The sequence below is a fragment of the Macrobrachium rosenbergii genome, chromosome 24 (genome assembly GCF_040412425.1).
Source record: "Macrobrachium rosenbergii isolate ZJJX-2024 chromosome 24, ASM4041242v1, whole genome shotgun sequence".
In the NCBI taxonomy this organism is placed as follows: Eukaryota; Metazoa; Arthropoda; class Malacostraca; order Decapoda; family Palaemonidae; genus Macrobrachium; species Macrobrachium rosenbergii.
In genome coordinates, this window is record NC_089764.1 from 26,241,236 (window position 1) to 26,261,239 (window position 20,004).

The 20,004-nt window shown below is 38.9% G+C and overlaps 1 protein-coding gene across 1 annotated transcript in view; it reads right to left on the reverse strand.

The window, feature by feature from the left end:
- Nucleotides 1-16,386, reverse strand: part of LOC136851943 (high-affinity choline transporter 1-like) — a 56,683-nt gene extending 40,297 nt beyond the window's left edge. Inside the window, exons 1-2 of the mRNA XM_067126308.1 lie at nt 16,165-16,386; nt 1,299-1,473 (exon numbers count right to left, since the gene is read on the reverse strand). Of these exons, the coding sequence (XP_066982409.1) occupies nt 1,299-1,464 (166 nt within the window). The 5' untranslated portion in view covers nt 1,465-1,473; nt 16,165-16,386. The remainder of the gene's footprint in view (nt 1-1,298; nt 1,474-16,164) is intronic.
- Between the last annotated feature and the right edge of the window lie 3,618 nt (nt 16,387-20,004).

The following is a 20,004-nucleotide window of genomic DNA, read 5'->3' on the forward strand; positions in this document are numbered from 1 at the left end:
ATGCCCAGGAGAAAAATGAGGAGACTGAACGACAAAGGATATAATATCTTAGTGATTCAGACTCCGTCAATGAAACTCCGTGTTCTCTTCGACCACCGCGAGAACCATTACGAAAATCCCCAAATGGTCCCTAAGAGCCGGATGATCAGCCAACGCATATTTATCTGTTTTCCCCTGCGTCGAAATATGCGAGTCACGCCTGTGTGCGGTGAAGCCTTGTTATAGATGTTGTTGTCCTCGCCAAGCAAAACTTATTTTTGTTTTTTGCCACGGCGTTGAATCGCCTTCCGGTGATAGAGGAACGTGGTGGGGCATTACACAGGTAAATGTGTCACAGCTAACGGCTGCGTAACATCAAAGGGGTCGACTACATACACATCGCTTTTGGATGGAGGAGATTCAGTGAAACAGCAGTCGTAGACCGACACGTGTGGATGGGCTCACGTGCATGTGGTGAATGGGAAGAATTTCTCTAAATGGGTTCGTGGTCGAAGGCCGGTCACGTTGGCGAACTGTTTACCTTCCTGTGGTCGATGACCTGGCTCGTTTGCCGTCGAGACCTGCACCTTCTCGAGGTCATAGGAAAGATTATAGGTAACTTGCGTAGGGAAATTCTCCACCACGAACTTTTGTTGTAAGTTACATTTCACAGATTATTTAATGAATTTCCGGATGTCTTGATGTCAACATCAATCAAATTTTATTCAACTCTTCTTTGAGCCGTGGCTTATCTCACCGCCCCACTACTAATACGATTAAAAGATAAAAAAAAAAAAAGACATGCAGGCTTTTTTTCTATGTAAGAAATTCTGAGAGGTCGATTAAAATAAGTTAAGCCTTGTCGAGGAATGTTTTGAATTTGGGGCAGTACCAGATGTATCAACCTGTCAAACTGTGAAGGACAATTATAGTACAGCTATGCTCTTAAGTGATACGGCATGATTGCATAGGATTTCGTTCAGAATTCACGAACTGGCAACCTAACACGCTCAATATTTATATAACCACAGGAAAAAAAAGTGCTAACTGCGAATAAAAAAAAGTGCTAGCTGCGAATTCGCAAACTTGTCGACATGTATGACATTGGAAATAAAAAAAAAAAAAGTTTAACACTACTTGGCAACGTTACGTTGAGTCTGAAACTCTGGATTGGCTTCAGATTTGAGCATAGCTGTACCAACGTGTACTCAACAAAAACCAGTGGATCAGCCTGTCCTAATAATAACTGCAACGGCAAGCACGTAGCTAAAACGTCAGAAAGAGTGAATGAACTATAACGAAACAGAGCCAAAACTGACCTGTCATAGTCAGAATGCCAATGACGGGTCCGATCGATCTTCCGGCCAGCATGACCTCGTCGGAAGTGCTTCCCTTGGCCCTCCTCTTCCAGGCGGCATAGACCCCGATTCCTAAGATCAGGAGGTAGAAGACGACGATGCCGCACAGGCCGGGAATGTTCAGCATCTTGGGTACCTGTGGAGATGAGTTAGTGAGAAATGGAGATTTCTTTTCTCTTCGCGATATCGATGGAATTCAGAAAGAAGGGAAAGAATTAGGTATACCAATTAAAATGCGTTCCTTTATGCTATAGTCAGACTATCTTAGAAATTTTGTAGGGATTTGGTTTCTGAAATTTAGGCTGTCAAACCAAGCACTTGGGCACTTCCGGTCATTTGGACACTTCCGGTCATTCAGCGTTCAAGAGAATGAAAATAATGTGTCGGAGTGGCTGGACAGCAAAATAAAGAAGTCCAGAAAATAAAGGTGATGAAGTACTGGAATCTAAGAGTCTAACTTGGAAAAAAACCCACAGTCGCACTATGAAGTGAAGTGACAGTTAGAGAGGTTGGACAGCAAAACGAAAGCAAGGAAGCGGGAATGAAGGTAAAATAAAAGGCTAAATATGGATGCAACTAGGCGCTGAAGGAACGATGTCAACTCCCCTTAGTAATGCTTACAGTTTTGCAGTACCTTGATGCAAAGCGAAAACGATTTAATGACTGTCCTTCGTAGGTTGTGGGCTTAAACTAGGTGATCTGGTCTTTACCAGTTTCGTACCAGTTTCCAAAAGGTGTCGGCAAAAGATATATAATTAACGTCCTCAGTGACTTGGCTTGTAGACTTATCGTACCTTTCACAATGATTCCGGAAAGAAGAGGACCTAAAAAATGGTTTATAATTCCAGCCAGAGACAAATTTTTAAACACCTGCTTTCAAAGATTTGCTTCACGAATTGTCATTTTATCCACTGCCTTCCATAAAGCCCCCGTGCTGGGCTTGACAGCTTAAATTCCTTAAATCAGTCAGTCAGTAAAAATAAATTGACAGCATAAATTCCATAAATCAGTCAGTCAGTAAAAATAAATTGACAGCATAAATTCCATAAATCATTCAGTCAGTAAAAATAAATTGACAACATAAATTCCATAAATCATTCAGTCAGTAAAAATAAATTGACAGCATAAATTCCATAAGTCATTCGGTCAGTAAAAAATTAACAACATAAATTCCATAAGTCATTCGATCAGTAAAAATAAATTGACAGCATAAATTCCTTAAATCAGTCAGTCAGTAAAAATAAATTGACAGCATAAATTCCATAAATCAGTAAGTCAGTAAAAATAAATTGACAGCATAAATTCCATAAATCATTCAGTCAGTAAAAATAAATTAATAGCATATAAAAAAAATGATCCTTCCTCGGTTTCAATATTTGAAATTTTTACATCTCTTATCGATTTCTGAGAAAGAAAATGATTCCTGACTATTCGGTCCGATGTTTTTGTAAACTGAACACAGCGAAAATGTTTTTCCGTTTGCGTTCTTTTCTTATTTTTGTGAATGACCTCTTAATGTGTGCCAAGTCAAGAATTGTCACTTTTTCAGTGAATTTCACAGTACATCAAATAATACTGTCACAGTAAGACCTGACTTTTGAGGTTTCTCGTTTTTTATCAGGCATGTGGAGGAATAGCATTATTTCCGATAGCCAGGAAGTAGCCAATGTCTAAGTGAGATTTCTGAAAATATATATATATATATATATATATATATATATATATATATATATATATATATATATATATATATATATATATATATATATATATATATTCATATATATATACATATATATATATATTTATATATATATATATATATATATATATATATATATATATATATATATATGTATATATGCGGGTCGCCATAGAAACTCTTAGAGTAGGCTACAAAGCCACTTAATGCGAGCCTTCTAAATTTCGCAAGGCAAATTCCCAACTTGAATCTAATCGAATGCACTGGACAGTCTTGCCATTCAGTGCACATGCTTCTGGAAAATGTGTGATTGAATGGATGAATTGTTTTGACGTCTTTCTGACTCAATGTTCTACAGTTTCTCAGTGGGATTAGCGCTGGCGTTAATTGCAAACTGCTTGATGGATGTCCGATCACGTTTTGAGGCTTTTGTGTTTTTGTGGTGTGTGTGTGTGGCTGCTCTTACATGTTTGTGTAATTGTGTATAGGACTGGTTGTACACATGTTTGTGTAATTGCGTAAAGGACTGCTTGTACGTGTTTGTGTAATTGTGTATATGACTGCTTGTACGTGTTTGTGTAATTGTGTATATGACTGCTTGTACATGTTTGTGTAATTGTGTATAGGACTGCTTGTGAATGTTTGTGTAATTGTGTATAGGACTGCTTGTACATGTTTGTGTAATTGTGTGCATGATTGCTTGTACATATTTGTGTAATTGTGTGCATGACTGCTTGTACATATTTGTGTAATTGTGTATAGGACTGCTTGTACATATTTGTGTAATTGTGTATAGGACTGCTTGTACGTGGTTGTGTAATGTTTGACTGTTGTACGTGTTTTGTAATTGTGTATATGGACTGCTTGTACATGTTTGTAATTGTAATTTTGTGTTTGTGTAATTGTGTACATGACTGCTTGTACATGTTTGTGTAATTTTGTATATGACTGCTTGTACATGTGTATTTATATTTGGACTTGTGTTTGTCTTGGAAAAGACCAACATAAGTCAAAAACGGATATTTAAAAAAAAAATATGTTCTCAGTAGATAGAGAACCTCCACATAGGAGAATTAAGATTCATTCAGATGATTAAGGTGAGAGAGAGAGAGAGAGAGAGAGAGAGAGAGAGAGAGAGAGAGAGAGAGAGAGAGAGAGAGAGAGAGAGAGAGAAAATAGACTAGATGACTGAAAAGGTGAGAGAGAGCAGAGAATTTTGAGAGAGAGAGAGAGAGAGAGAGAGAGAGAGAGAGAGAGAGAGAGAGAAATAGCGCTAGACTGATCAAAAAGGTGAAAGAGAAGCAGCGTAATTTTGAGAGAGAGAGAGAGAGAGAGAGAGAGAGAGAGAGAGAGAGAGAGAGAGAGAGAGAGAGAGAATATCCTTGTAGTCACGAACAGCCACAAAGTTTACTCGGTAATTTTCTGCCTTGTTGGTATGAAATTGGGAAAAGACCATTTTTCTTCACTCTTTCCCGCCTTCCCCACAAATCCTACGACACCTTTAGCGTACATCGGAAGTCGAGACCTTGGCGTTGGTGAACTGCTACACGTAGGTGTAGGTGTAGGTGTACGGATCTTGGAGTACTGCTCGCCAAAACGTACGTTGATCGAGCTGCCAAAACACAGGACAGTCTGCAAAGCCAACTTGACGGTAAAAATATCTGCGGGGATGCAATTTTTTTTTTATCTCTCTTCCTCTTCTTCTTCTTTTGGTTTTGCGTCTTTTCATATCAGCTGTGGATAACGAAACTTCAGCCGGCTCTGACGTTCAAGGAGTAAATGGAGGTTTATAGTCGTTAATGATCCTTTTTGTGGAATGAAATTAACCGTAGGAACGTTTGCGTAGTAACTTTACTTCCAGCTAAAAATTAATGTTTGAAATTAATAAATCATGAAATCTGGGCTACAAAGACTAGCCCTGCGGCACTCTGAGCCTTTTAACGCTGAAGACAGTGAAAAGAGCGAGTTGGAGTAGTTGGACAGCAAGATAAGAGATCCAGAAAATAAATGAGATTAAGTGCAAGATTCTAAAGGTGAAATTGGAGAATACTTTACAGTTAGCACCAAGAAGCCATAATTCAGAGATAGGACAACAGGAAAGGAAAACGGAAGCAGGAATGGGAATCAAGTGAAAGAGCTAAAAGTTGGTGCAGCCAGGGACCGAAAGGACTCTGCAAACGTCCTTCAGTGATGCCCACAGTGCACCGCTTGGGGTGTGCACTGACGGTTCTAAACTATATGGGATTGAAGTTTCGACTTGTCAGTGACTTGTCAGTGGCCTCAAATCGTAAAAATCAGAGCAAGTTTTGACGTCTGCTCACCTACTTATGGGAGCCAGAAACAACAGCCATTATGTGTTTCATAACTTTTTTATTTATTTTATTTATTTTTTTTTTTTTTTGCATGCCACTTTACGCAAACGAAAACTTGGCAGATTGAGCAAGTTGTAACACAGTATCACACTCTTCCTAACAACAAACATGACTTGGGCCGAGTGTAACAGCAAGATTTAAAATCAGGTAAAGGTGTTGAAGTACTGATATGATTTAATATTAGTATTATCTTCGCCAAACCCAAAAATGCGGTCAGGAAATGGCCTTATTTAACTTACTCCTGAAATGCAGAATTCAGAGAAAAGAGAATTAATAAATTTAATAAACACATATGTGAATGATTATGAGAGAAAGAAGAAAAGTGAAGGGGCAAGGAAGCATTAAGGGGTAGTGTCTATTCCTGAAGGAGGCTTGAAAAGGATCGGCTGAAAGAATCAGTGCAAAAAAAGAACTAGCCTAAGGATTCGTATGGAAAAATGCTTCGTAACACCCAAGGATAGGATTGCAATATGTATTTACTTTGGAGCTCAGGTACGAGTACAGGATTTGGTACAGGAATAGGCTTAGAAATCTGCAGGATTCGGTCCAAATGTACTTCAGGACCTTGAGCTATCTTACCCACAGGATTTAATACAATTACCGGAATTTTCTTGTAAGGTGAATATATATTTCCTTTTTTCTTTAAATCTTCAGCTGAAAAAAAGTTAAAATATCCCTTAGTTTAACCAGACCACTGAGGAGCTGATTAACAGCTCTCCTAGGGCTGACCCGAGGGATTAGACTTATTTTACGTGGCTAAGAACCAATTGGTTACCTAGCAACGGGACCTACAGCTTATTGTGGAATCCGAACCACATTATAGCGAGAAATGAATTTCTATCACCAGAAATAAATTCATCTAATTCTTCATTGGAAGGCCGGAGACTCGATCTCGGGCCTGGCAGAAGGCTAGCGGAGAACTCTGCCGACTCGTCCAACGAGGAACTTCTTCAGCTGAAAACCCTTATGGACGGAGTTAGCACACTGTGAACCCAAGAGGGCTCAAAGGGGGAATCAACCCCCACAGAGAAAGTTATAGGAAAAGGCGATAAATGAATAAATTTGAGGGAAAAGAAAATAAGACCAATAGCAGATTATGTGCTATCGCCCTTGACATGTGCTTCCCAGAGGCACGCACGCACTTTACTTCTACACAGCCAGTGATACAACAAGCACAAGTCTTCGAAATAAAAAAACAACGTGAATGAAGCTAAAAGATGAAAGGAATAGTCCCTGATTAACACACAAAGAGAGAGATATTAATTCTAAATTGAAAGCAACAGGCAAGATGCCAACGAAGGTAATTCTAGATTGTGTCAATATTTTGTGAAGTCATTTTTGTTCAGAGTTTCGACCATCTTCGTCAGACATCGGTGGAATAAATATGAAAAGACTAAGGAAAATCGTGTTATAGTGTCACAACTTCTTGTAAAGGCTGACAGGACTACAAGGGCAAAACAATGTACACTTGCTTGCTTTCTTTGGCAAGATTAGCGTAAACATGGACGATACAAGCATCGTTTTACCCCTTCGCTTTACTTTTTATCTTTTTCAGATAAAAATTCGTGTCACGTGATCTGTATAGGGATATTTCTTAAAATCTGTTTAAGTCTTTATTAAAAGTTAACTCATCCCTTTAGGCTTTTGCAATTTTTCTTTCTCTTTTTTCTGGGTGGCGGAAGACAAATCCAAATTTGGTTTAATGGACAGCAATAAAAAGAGAGAGAGAGAGAGAGAGAGAGAGAGAGAGAGAGAGAGAGAGAGAGAGAGAGACTCTCCCACACAACTATTGATCCATTTTTTTTAAATGGGAAGGTCATAGAGTTTTAAAATCACCCAAGATTCAAAGAATTTAAGGGTAAAAATGAATGGTCGGACTAACGTCATGACACTGGAACGCCCAACAAGTTGCCACGAGAGTTTAAAGTAGAATTCTACTCACTGTTTAACTTAGAGACATCTATAAATTCATATCAGGAACAGAAGCATTAATTTACTCAGCGGACTGATTGCAACTTCAGCTGAGTTTCAGCTTGGTCTATCACCCTGATTGGCAGTTTCCATCAAAATGCGTTCACACTATTGTGGCATGTCATCGACATGTATTCTACATTTCATCAACTACAAAACATGTCATCAACATGTCATCAACTGCAAAACATGTTATGAACATGTCATCAACATGTCATCAACTACAAAACATGTTTTGAACATGTCATCAACATGTCATCAACTGCAAAACATGTCATCAACATCTCATCAACACGTTACCAACATGCTTTGGGAACTTACAGCATACATATATCACAAACAGGATGAAAACAAGCCAACGGCCTTAAGTGGAGAGGGAACCTTTGGCAAACTCGGATAAACTACCAAGAATGCTGATTGGCCTATTTTTTGCGGATGTGTTTACAAATGTGATGCTGAATGTCTGTTGTACCATACAAAGTTATTGACATACTGTATTTTACTGAGATCATTATTTTGATTTATTTTTCTTAATGATTTTCGTTGTCTGTTTCATCAAGTTATGTACATTTTAGCTATTATTTATTGTTTCGTTAATGATTTTGAAGTACGGTGGAGGATATGAATAGATGAATAAATGGATGTAAAAATTAACGGAAGCCTACGCAGTAAGAAGCCAGATAAATTAATGAAATTATGGATAAATGAACACCCATAAAAATACTGAAGATCTTGCTACTACTGGAAACGCTCTGTTTTACTGCCGGGCTGAACATGAAGATTTAGGCCCTAATATCCGTTTTTAACCCAGATCCCCCCCCAAAAAAAAATAAAAAGGAAAAGGATGGTAAAAGGGGCGGGGCTTTTAACCGCAAAGGAAGCGGTAGGCCTATTTCCTGGACCGGTAGGACTTGAACGTAAAGACACTGGTATTTGTTATTGACAATATTGTTTTCTGTTTAATAAGGTTCGTGCAAGCGTTTGCTTGCCTTAACTATCCAAAGGCTTCTTTATCTGTGTTTTGTGTCTATTCTTATTCATTACGGTGTGTAACTTGTCGTGTTTAATCTGTCTAATAAACTTTATTTTATATTTTGAACTTAATGAGTCACAGAATCACATTCATTGAGTACCTTGTAATATAATAAGCAACATTCGTTTGCCAGTAGGGAAATCTGTATGTAACTTCAATCAAACATTTTATAAGCACAAATTATCATTAATATCTCTCTCTCTCTCTCTCTCTCTCTCTCTCTCTCTCTCTCTCTCTCTCTCTCTCTCTCAATCCGTGTGCGAGTGGCAGTTATTTTTGGTATGTGGAGAATTGAAAACCCGCGCAGGGCGAATGCCCTTTTTCTGTAAACAAACGGAATTGGCACAGGCCGCGACGGCTGCATAGTTCTTTATCCGGGGCTTCTTATCTTCACGGAACAACAACAGGGAACACGAGGCCAAAATGAAGTCGAATAAAGACTATCTTCGTTATTGCTTCGTTTTTAAAAATTAACTTCGGTGGATGGTTCCATTTTTATAATGGTTTTGGTGTCCTTCCACTTTTGGTTTTTTTGTTTGTTTTGAGGGGTTAGGGATGGGGTTGGTGGAGCGGTAGATAGTCATTTGCTATTGGGAAAAGTTACGTTTCACCCCTGGTCTGTTAAAGAAATGGCTGCTGGTGACATGATATCGGTAGGCCTATGACTTCTCATATCGGGTTTGCTCCTTGCAAGAAAGGTGAAGTAGTTAATCTCAGGTGATGGCAAATCCGTCTTTGAAATGATTCTGGAATGGCGATGGAAATTGATTCAAGTCTGTCAAGATGAACTAAGTGTGGGAACTTACCTGCTTAATAATACAAAGCTCCAAACGGGAGGTCCTAACGTGACAAACTTAAAAACGTGTTTTTGTTTTCTGTGGTGAGAACTGAAACAGTGTTCCGCCTCGAATTCCAGCCTCGAAACCAAGGCAAGTTGAAACAAATAAAGAACACCAGATTCTAGACGAATCTCTGGAAACATAGAGCCTCTCGAAATCTGGACGATCTAAAGAAAAAAAACCATCAAACTCCAGACGGATCCCTGGGAAAACAGAGCCACTCGAATTCTGGACAAGTTGAATCTCTGGAAACATAGAGTCGCTAGATATCTGGAGGAGTTAATGAAAGGAAAAACATCAAACTCCAGACTAATCTCTGGGAAAATGGTTCACCTCGAAATCTAGACAAATTCAAACAAACAAACAAACAAAAAAAAAACACCAAACTCTAGATGTATCTCTAGAAACAAAGAGTCAGTAGATATCTGGAGGAGTTAATGAAAGGAAAAACATCAAACTCCAGACGACTCTCTGGAAAACAGAGCCACTCGAAATGTAGACAAGTTAAAAAAAACACCAAACCCTAGATCGATCTCTAGAAACAAAGAGCCACTCTAAATCTGAACGAGTTAAAAAAAATAAAACTCTAAACGAATCTCTGGGAAAACAGCCACTCGAAATCTAGACAAAATGTGTTAGAAATTATATTTTTGCTTAATTACTTACGGATGTTTGGGGGGAGTGGTATCAGAAGTAGGAAATAAAGGATGTTAATAAAACAATAACATTTTTTTTTTTTACATTGAATCTTCCTGCTATTAAAAGCCGAGAAAATCAGAGAAATGAGATCAGATGCCCTTTGGAAAAGAGCTTTGAGGGGTCCACTGAAAATAAAGTTTCACTATTTTGTTCTTGAAAAGGCTTCCGTGCAATGGCCTTTTTCTTTTATATGCAGTTAGTAGAGGAAAATATGTAGGAAAGTACAAGATAAAACTTAAAATAATATCAAAAACAACTGGTCACTGTTTCTAGAGCTGAGTGTAATCACAAAGCTCTGGAGTTCAAGTATGGCGTTGTGGAGTGCAAGTATAAAGCGGAAGAGTACGAGTAGTAAGCCTAAGAGTTCAGTAAAGAAACACTGTTGTGCAAGTAGGAAGCGCACAAGAGCACTAAAGAAGCCTGGGAGTGCAAGTATGAAGCGTGTGATTGTCAATATGAAGTGTGTGAGTGTGCTAAGGAACCCTTGGAGTGCAAGTGTGAAGCAGAGGAATGTAAATATGAAGGCCTGTAGTGCTTATAAGAAACCCTGACAAGAAGACACTTCACACAAAAGCTCTCATGGTAACCTCAAGAGTGCAGTTACAAACCTTTGGAGAGTGAGGATGAAAACAACTCAATCTGAGGGACCTGCTGCTGTTTCAATATTCACAGACAAACCACTTCAAGTACTGAATCAATTCTCTACGAATTTCGGTAATGAAGCAGAAGAAACACGAGTCTCTTGTTGTGAACGGTTACATCATACCTTCCAACTAAATGCCCCTCAGGTGTTTGTGCTTGCAGCAACGTAACTAAAGCAACACGAGAGCTAAAAGAGAGGAATGTGCATAATTATGTAAGCATTTCTACGAGCCAGATCTGCGCGCGAGACGGAAAGGCTTGAAGAACGACTGTGCCAACTATAACATCGTTTATAACTTAGGGGTAGCCTTGAAAATCACTGGGGATCTCGTGGACGTAGGCCTTGAAAAACATTAGGGATCTAGTGGACGTAGCCCTTGAAAATCTTTGGGGATCTAGTGGGCTTAGGCCTTGAAAAATATTGGGTCTAATAGGCCTAGGCCTTGAAAATCATTGGGGATCTAGTGGGCGTCGGCCTTGAAAATCATTGGGGGATCTAGTGGGCGTGGCCTTGAAAATCATTGGGATCCAGTGGGCTTAGGCTTACAGTATGAGCGTAATGGAAATTTTCATCAAATAGATGTCGCCTTCGTAAGCTAATAGCAAAATAGTTTTCCTGTATTACATAATGGATAATGTAGTGGACTTGAGCCCTGAATTCTGTTTCATATACACGTAAGAATATCCCTTCGTTAGACTCATAACGAGGAAAGACTTTAAGATTTTATTAAACAGAAGTATTCTGAAATGAATGTTTAAGGGAACCTTGAATCATGACCTAAGTAAGGGGATTTACGCCATGCTACCGAGTATTGAGATTCAGCTTGGCATTTTTGGCGATGCTCCAGCGCCTGCGCTAGAAGAGTGGCATTAGCTTTGCAAATAATCTTGCCAGGCTTAGCGTCAACCGTGAGGTGTGCATTTTGCATTGTTGCTCTCCTTCTTTCGAGTATCTATCAGCTCCGTGAGCTTTTATAGAAATGGGGAGGAAATAAAGGAACGATAACTAGAAGGCCCAGAGCCTGAATTGTCTTTGATAAAGACGTAAGTTATGAAACCAAACGCACAAATCCATTTTGCTCCAAGAGGACCACGTTAGGTTCTGTCAGCTCTCAGTAGCAAAAGGGCAGCCTGCTTTAGACCTACTCCTACTGTGGGAAAGGATGTGAAGTTAACTTATAAATCTGATGTGTACGGCGAAATTGTCTTTGATAAAGACGTAAGTTATGAAACCAAACGCACAAATCCATTTTGCTCCAAGAGGATCATGTTAGATTTCTGTCAAACTCTCAGTAGCAAAAGGGCAGCCTGCTTTAGACCTACTCCTACTGTGGGAAGGATGTGAAGTTAACTTATAAATCTGATATGTACGGTGTTGATTCTGTGCTATAAAGAGAAGCCTAAATAATTCTGTTGAAAAACATTTCAAGTTCGCCTTGAGTATGACAAGAATTTGGAAACTAATCAGAAAACGGTTAAAAGGTAATGATAATGATGGTAAGGATGACGATGCCGCCTGTAAATAGCAAACAGATAGATGATTTTTTTTTTTTACAAAGCCAAAACTAACTGCAAAGCGTAAGTCTACGACGTTAATTACCGCAACGTTAAATTTACAGTGCACGTAAAGAGAAAAAAATAGCTTTTACGAAACTGACCAAGTGGGGTTTTCAGCTTTCTTATTTACATGAGATTTATAATGAGATCATATTTTGTTCCTAAGTGATGTTTGCAAAGTAATGAGGTTCAAGACAAAGCAACGGAGGGGTAAACATCCGCGATGTGATTTTATGGATGGGAATTGAGGAGAATGAATTGCAGTGATGTGATGGGATGTGATGTGATGGGTGAAAACTGATGAGAATAAATTTCACGTGAATGAACAGGTTTTGTGACGTGATTTGTGGTAAAAACATTTTTCACACTAATCATCAAATATCCTTACTTTATTTGGTTAGTTATGAAATGGATTTCACCAAGATTGACTCGTTTTATTAAGTGACTTGACGAGAATGAGAATTAATTATATAGTTTCACGAAAATTGAAATATTTAACCAAGAGACTCGGGAAATGAATTCCACATGGAATGAAAATTGCTGTTGAATAACCTAGTAGAATGAATTTCTCGTGGAATGAGAGAGTTCACTGAGGGGTCAGGCGGAACTGAATATTACATAAATTATTAGATTTTGACCAATGATTCAAGAGGTTGAACTTGACTCAAATTAATTAACTTTCCCAAGTGATTAATGCGAGTGAATTTGATGAGAATCAAATTTTAATTTTTCATGACATTAAAATGAACCGATGTGTTTTCTGGATCCATTTCATGTGCGTGATAGATTTTTCAACTGATTAATGAAATTGAATTTCACGGAACTGGTTGACTTGACGGACTGGTTGAACTTTATTAATTGAGTAATAGGATGACTTTTACGTTGACTGAACGTTTTTATTAAGCGACTAAACGGATTGATAACGAGCATGACAAACATATTTAATAGAGAGAGAGAGAGAGAGAGAGAGAGAGAGAGAGAGAGAGAGAGAGAGAGAGAGAGAGAGAGAGAGAGCAGATGATCGAAGAAATGCAACTTGATTTTTATGCTTCTCACACATAAAGAAAAACAATGGAATTGGCAAATGAAAAAAATAAGTTTGATGAATCTTATGCTGATAAAAAAAAAAAATTCTCAAATGACTCCTACCACAATTACTACTACTACTAGTATCAGTAAGTTATATGGTAGTTTAGATAAAGCAGTCTCCACAGTGCAGTTGGTAAACATCTTGGATAATCAGTAGTGAAGGACTGATGGAAAGATATGAAATTACAGGGGACTTGAAGGAACATATCAACCAGACGACTGAACTGAGAAAGTCAGGATTAAACGAAAAGGATCTTTCCTAAATAGTGACCCCAAAGGGTTTTAACGCGGTATGTATCCACCTTTGCGGCGTGTTTAGTACAAGCCCGTTGGGGATGACCGTAAAAACATAAGCAAAAGACTGTAAGTATCATAAAGATAATGACCCCAAGAAATATTAGTCCTAGACAACAAACCCCCGAAAACCTTTGGGGGTCACTATCTAGGAAAGTTCCAATGAAAACTCTACAAAGCAAAGATATAGTGACGGGGCCTTTGTCTACGGTCGTGTGGGAATCACAGTAAACACGTCTTTTTGGGGAGGGGGAGGGGGGGGAGGTTGGCCCCTTCCCGCAGAGCATTGCAATTCCTGGTCCTGGTCCAAGGATGTCATGGCCTTCAGAATTGGGGTGTCCTCTTCCCCGCCTGAGGTACACTCGGGATCGCTTTCAAGTCGTGACGTCACTTTTCCTGTGGTGTTCCTTTCATTTTCTTTAGCTGTCAGCTAATTCGTCGATTTATTAAACTATTTTATTCGTTTATAATGTTTTCTATCTTGTCTGTGAATTTTTTCTTTGTCGCAAATGTGCAATGTTCTCTGTGGACCTATGCCAGCGATTGTTTGGTCTTCAGGTTTTGTTCATGTGATGTGTGTTAATCATGAATACCAATGTTAATTGCAACAGGAATGGTATGTATGTATATATATATATATATATATATATATATATATATATATATATATATATATATATATATATATATATATATATAATATAAAACACAATGAGATTAGGTCGTTCAAATATCAGACGAGGGACGCATACTAAGGACAGGAAAAAATGCAAGACGTGTCTTACTTGAGGGGTTAAATCACAGGAATAAAAGAAAAAAAGAAAATGAAAAATGACTTTTCAATCGTATTCATAGTGATCGAAAGCGATCATCAGAGATATTAAACTTAACGAAGTAAAATAACGAATTCGAAAGTGCTCTATTAAGTGCTCTATCAATAAAGGTCACATTGTTGCTTCTTTCGTATTGCAAAAAAAATAAAATATGGCTACGCACCAACACCTGGTGTGCGCTCATTTGATGATAATTCTTTTCAAAGGAAGTTGTAGCTTTGGAAATCTGCGCGTATCGCTTGCCTACTTGGGCATGAGTTTTACCGACATTTAGATTGAATTTTGATGATTGTCAAACTGGGGGTAATTACCCCAGCGGGAGTAATGAAGCCGTTTCTGGGGGGGTAACGAGGTATTTCCTAAAAGTATGCGATGTGCACTGTCCTCTACAGACCCTCGCATTGATATTTTAGACAAGGACAAACAATACCATGTTTCCCATAATAATGGAGCAATAATGTCTTTATTTTTTATTAATTACCAAAGAAATAATGCTCTAATTCCAATTTGTGATAAAAGGAACGATGCTTTAATTTTTTTGTCAAAGGAATAATGTCTAAAATCTAAATTCTTTATTTCTCAAGACTTGAGTAAAAGTAAAGTTAACTTCTTACCTATAAAATGTATTTCATTAGAAATTAAACATTCCAATATTTTTCTTTCCTTTATACTATAACTTCACACAACTGAAGAGGACTGGGGTAGGGGTGATGGTGATCTATCACACCACTCCCCCCGGGGGTAACCATCCCAAAAAACTTGAGAGCCATTGGTCTAAGCGATTCCGCACCTGGGACTAATATACCAGCGAAAGTAAGTCTTCGGAGCACTACAGACAAATCGTAATAATACGTGGAGTCCTGACCACAGTCTAAAGAGCAGACTTTTCTCTAAGCCTACATGAGTCGAATATGAGCCAGTTTCACCTCCTTTGGTCGGATTGTATTCAGAGACTTTTAAATATGGTTCCAGGGAAAAGAACTTTTGCTAAATCACCCCAAAATGACAGTAAGTGACGATGTAATGTTAACGCTGGAACCTTTTCAGGTAATAATTTTCATTCGAAATGAGGGTATCCAAATGAAAAACTCCTCCCCAAAAAAAGTAAACGCCTTCATGATGTTCGAGAAAGCAGTAGAAAATTCGGGGAACAGCGAGGACACAAAGTCTGAGCCAACTTTGAGACAGTTCATCAAGCTACGAAGTTGCATTCGCGGGCTGCGGGAAAATTCCGTTAGCGTTCAGATGATGTTGCCCTGTTTAGAACTGTTTTTACTGAACCCTTGAATATTTTCTGCCGTTGTTTGTTGGGGTAGGAAACCCAGTGAAGATCCGAGCCTATCAGATGTTTGTTTCAAGTTAAAACGTATCAGTAAACTGAGAAGTGATTGAGTATGTGTGTGATTCCACAGCTCTGCGATGAAATGAAGAGGGGAGATAAAGACTATTCTTAGTGTTTATGAGCACCATTAAAATCTGGGAATGAAGGAAGACCTTAGTACTGGAATTTAAGTAATGAGAATTAAGATTTCTGGAGATTACTTAAAGAAAACAGTGGGTATGGACCCCTCAGAAAAAGAAGAGGGGTAAAGCCTTTAACACAAATCTGTAAGCTTGAATTGAGGGTACAAGCGTTCATAGACAGACCTACCGTGATCAGAAGGTGCCTTCTATGAATTTTTGGACCACGATAACTATAAACAGATTCTTAAATAGAATTTGCACAACTGACTAAAAAAAAAAAAAAAAGAAATGCCCGCCGCAACAAAGCAACATCAATGGAAAACACTATTCACCTTACTAATAAACTTGCAAAAGAAAGGTAGACTTGGATTGAGAATTTCCCGCAGAGCAGAGAAATCTCAACCAAAGAGACAAGAATGATTCAAAGTGTCTTTCTTTGAGGACGCAGGACGGGGCACTGAGCACTTTTCTCGTTGCTGTCCCAGGAACCACTGGTGGTGAATCGAGGACGCCCGCCGCCCGTGGGTCCCCCCCTCTTTGCTTTGGCTTGGGCACGCCTGCTGTTAGGGGTCTTCGTGAATCTCGAGCGGCGGCGGCGTCGTCGGTGAGACCCATACCTTGACGCCGGAGTCGCCGTCATGCTTAGGACGCGTGCCAGGAGTTTTACTCTCTCTCTCTCTCTCTCTCTCTCTCTCTCTCTCTCTCTCAAGATGCATTCTCAACGGCGCCGTTTGTGTCGTGATGTCTGCGCCGTACTTGTCATTGGGTGGGTGTTTACTACCGAATACTCAAATGACGAATTGATAAACTTACTTACCTATGACTTTATTCTTTTGTGATCTGTCTCTTTCAATCTGTTTTCCTTTCTATCTTAATATGTCGCAAGTTAAGGTGATTGGGCTTGAGAGAGAGAGAGAGAGAGAGAGAGAGAGAGAGAGAGAGAGAGAGAGAGAAAGTTCGTATGACGGTGACGCAGCTGTTTCAACCTCTATTCATCAGTAAGAATTGCGAGATCATTCCATAGGGTCAGAGGGAAGGAACACCTTGAGCATTTTTTCCTGAAAAATTCATTGTGCCATTGCTAGCTTTCGCTCTGAATCACACACCTGATAATTAGTCTATTGTGGCTGGTCATAGCAAGGTCATGCGAAATCGTTCTGCTGGGGACTGAAAGTTTAACATTCTTCTGATCCACCGTCCCAGTGAAATATATACTATATATACTCCTTGGATCTTAATGCACGTGTCAGGTATAATTACATTACATCAACACAATTCCAGTGTCCTATACTTGTTATTCTCAAGGCTAAAAAGGCCAAATTTATTGCTACCCTGCTCTATTTGTTTGCTCAAGCAGACAGCTGTTTCAGCTGTGAAATCTTGACTGTCATCATGGCAGTTTTTTTTTAATTAAAAACCTACATTGTTTATATAATGGCAGTGCAACCAATAAGTCCTGAAGTCTTGCAGTAAAATTTCCTCCTGCTGGAGGGGAAACCATACCCTAAGGATACCTGCAGTGTGATGCCCACTGCCTCAGCATCACCAAGTTGCCAATAGTTATCCATTTGGTGAATCATTTCAGTGTCTCTGATAAAGCCTTCTAATAAAGGTTTTCTTTTTTTATTGTCATATGTACCCACAAAGTACTGATGTTTGGCCCTTTTACTGCGAAGGGCTTGCAGTCCCCTCCTGGGGGATGTCGTCATGTGACCAACATAGCTGATACAGAGGAACTTGTGTACCTCTTTTGGGCTTTTAAACATAACAAACCATGTTGGCTGGGTATGACCCTCAAGGTACCCTGGGAGTAGAGTGTTGTTCTTCATCACAAGAGCAGCTATTAAATCGGGGCCAACAAAAACTTTCAGTGATATTTTCCCTTAGGTGTGCTTTCTGTACTACTTCAGAAATTTCTGTCCTTCAGCGTCTGCTTCCTGGCTACTGGTTGTCCCGTTATCGAGTTTGTGGTAGAGAATTATGTTTTTTTTTCTGTTTTTTCTCTGGTATTTTGGTCCTGCTGTCTTCAGTGACTTCGCTAGGGTAACCCATTGTTTGTAAACATCTTCCTCACACTCTCCCGTTTTGCCAGAACAGCTTTCCAAGTATTGCAGTGGGAGAAGGCACAGAATATGGTTGGTCTAATCAAGTATGTTTTTCTGAAAATTATTTGATACAAGTGAACAAATACAGAGTAATACCTGCAATTCTCTTTGGTGAGCATGTGAGTGGTAAAGTTTATAACTGACTTTTATTAATCAGAAAAAAAATAAAGTTAACAAAGAAGAAAATTGTTATATATTTTTTTTTTTGAGATTTGCATTGAATGTCCCGTGCAGTGCAGTACAAAGGTTATATCTTAAAATGATTCATTGCTCATTATTTTGCTCATTACATGAATCATGAAAAACAGCAAAAAAAATTGCGGCTTATTACTGCAAATGTAACTTCCGTTGATGACAGATTTGAGCAGGACAACATAAAGAGAAAACAGCTGATTGTAGTAGCTTGTTTGTCTGTTTGTCTGTTTAACTGACCAAATATGCTTGACATGAACGAGAATTTTTCATTTTTCTACATTCACTATTTTCCACAAATTTTCGAAACTAGAAGGAATCAAAGTCGAGATGTATAAACAAGGAACATTTAAAAAAGGAACAGTGTTGTAAAAAAATAATTGTCCCCTGAACCTTGAGGGGTCATTCACCCAGAATACAGGTGATCCGCTATATCTTCCTTACTAATCTAACACTCTTGAATGCAAGGTTTCATTATCATTCCGTGGCAACCTGCCAGTCAACAGTTTGGTCGTATCTTTGGTACAGCAATATAACTTGTATAAGAAGCTGTTGTCCAAACACACGGCCAGGGAAGACATATACCTTTAGTTATTATCATAGACAGCTGTTTTGTCAATTTATAAGATGGCTGATCATATTTGATGTACAAAATCAGATGTACGTTTGACTAGTCCTTGTTCTACCTCTTCTTCCTCATTTGTCGTTTGTGTAGAAGCCACTTTGTACAAAAACTCCCATCTCTGTTACGACCGGTGCTTCGGTAAAATCATCCGCTTTATTACTCAGTTCGTTCTTTAAAAGTTTTTGAGAACCTTTACTTTCCCTCTGGGACTTTATTAACATGCCTTAATCAGTAGAAGCTTTCGTCTTGCTAATATTGGTAATTGATGGTACCTTTATTCGTTACACTTTTGTCTCTGCTACTGTCATCAGGCGGCTGCTTCACTCATTCTGGAGACTTGAGTCTTGGTCAGCCTCTTGATTATCTAAACCTGACCTCGTTATAACGTACACTGGTGCATTAGGCGAGTGATCATCATTCAGATAAGACTACTATTAACATTGTACGTTGCTGGGTCGCATTTTCCCGAGATGTAACCGAGTATTAGGACCTTTTCCTGAAAAAAGCGGGACGCCATATCTTAAAAACCAACCATAGAAATTTCTTTAAAATAATCTCATGTTTCCCACACCCTAATTACTCCAGAGTTATTGTACCAACCTAACCTAACCAAGGGGCATGGCGAGAAAACCGGGGCAGGTGCAATTGGTTTAAGCTTAGCCACGTTAAATACAGTAAGTCTAATCCTTCGGGCCAGCCCTAAGAGAGCTGTTAATCAGCTCAGTGGTCTGGTAAAACTAAGGTATACTTAACTTAACATCACAGGAATCTGCTGCCGGGCCGTTACCAGCTACAAGCAGCTGCCAAATTTAGTTTTTGAAGCTACGTCATTGTCCAGATTTGCTTCTGTCAAAGGACAAACTTCATAAGAACTAGGCCAGGAACTTAGCATTACCTGATCCATGTTGTTAACCTCTACGTTACTAGGTAACGATCTTCTGCGCATCAAGGGATTTGCATCACCTGTTGGTCCCATCCCACCTCCAGTGGGTGACATTTCTCGACCCTAAAACACATATTCCTCATAATTCCTCTTAGATTACTCCCTCATAATTCCTCTTAGATTCCTCCCACGGATTTGTTTACTTCGCTAATCGAATGGTTCTCATAAGCTATGGATTTTTTTTCTTTCGTCCTTTTAGTTTTCTGTAAAAGAAAACTATTGTGCCGGCTTTGCCTGTCCGTCCGCACTTTTTTTCTGTCCGCACTTTTTTCTGTCCGCACTTTTTTTCTGCCCGCACTTTTTCTGC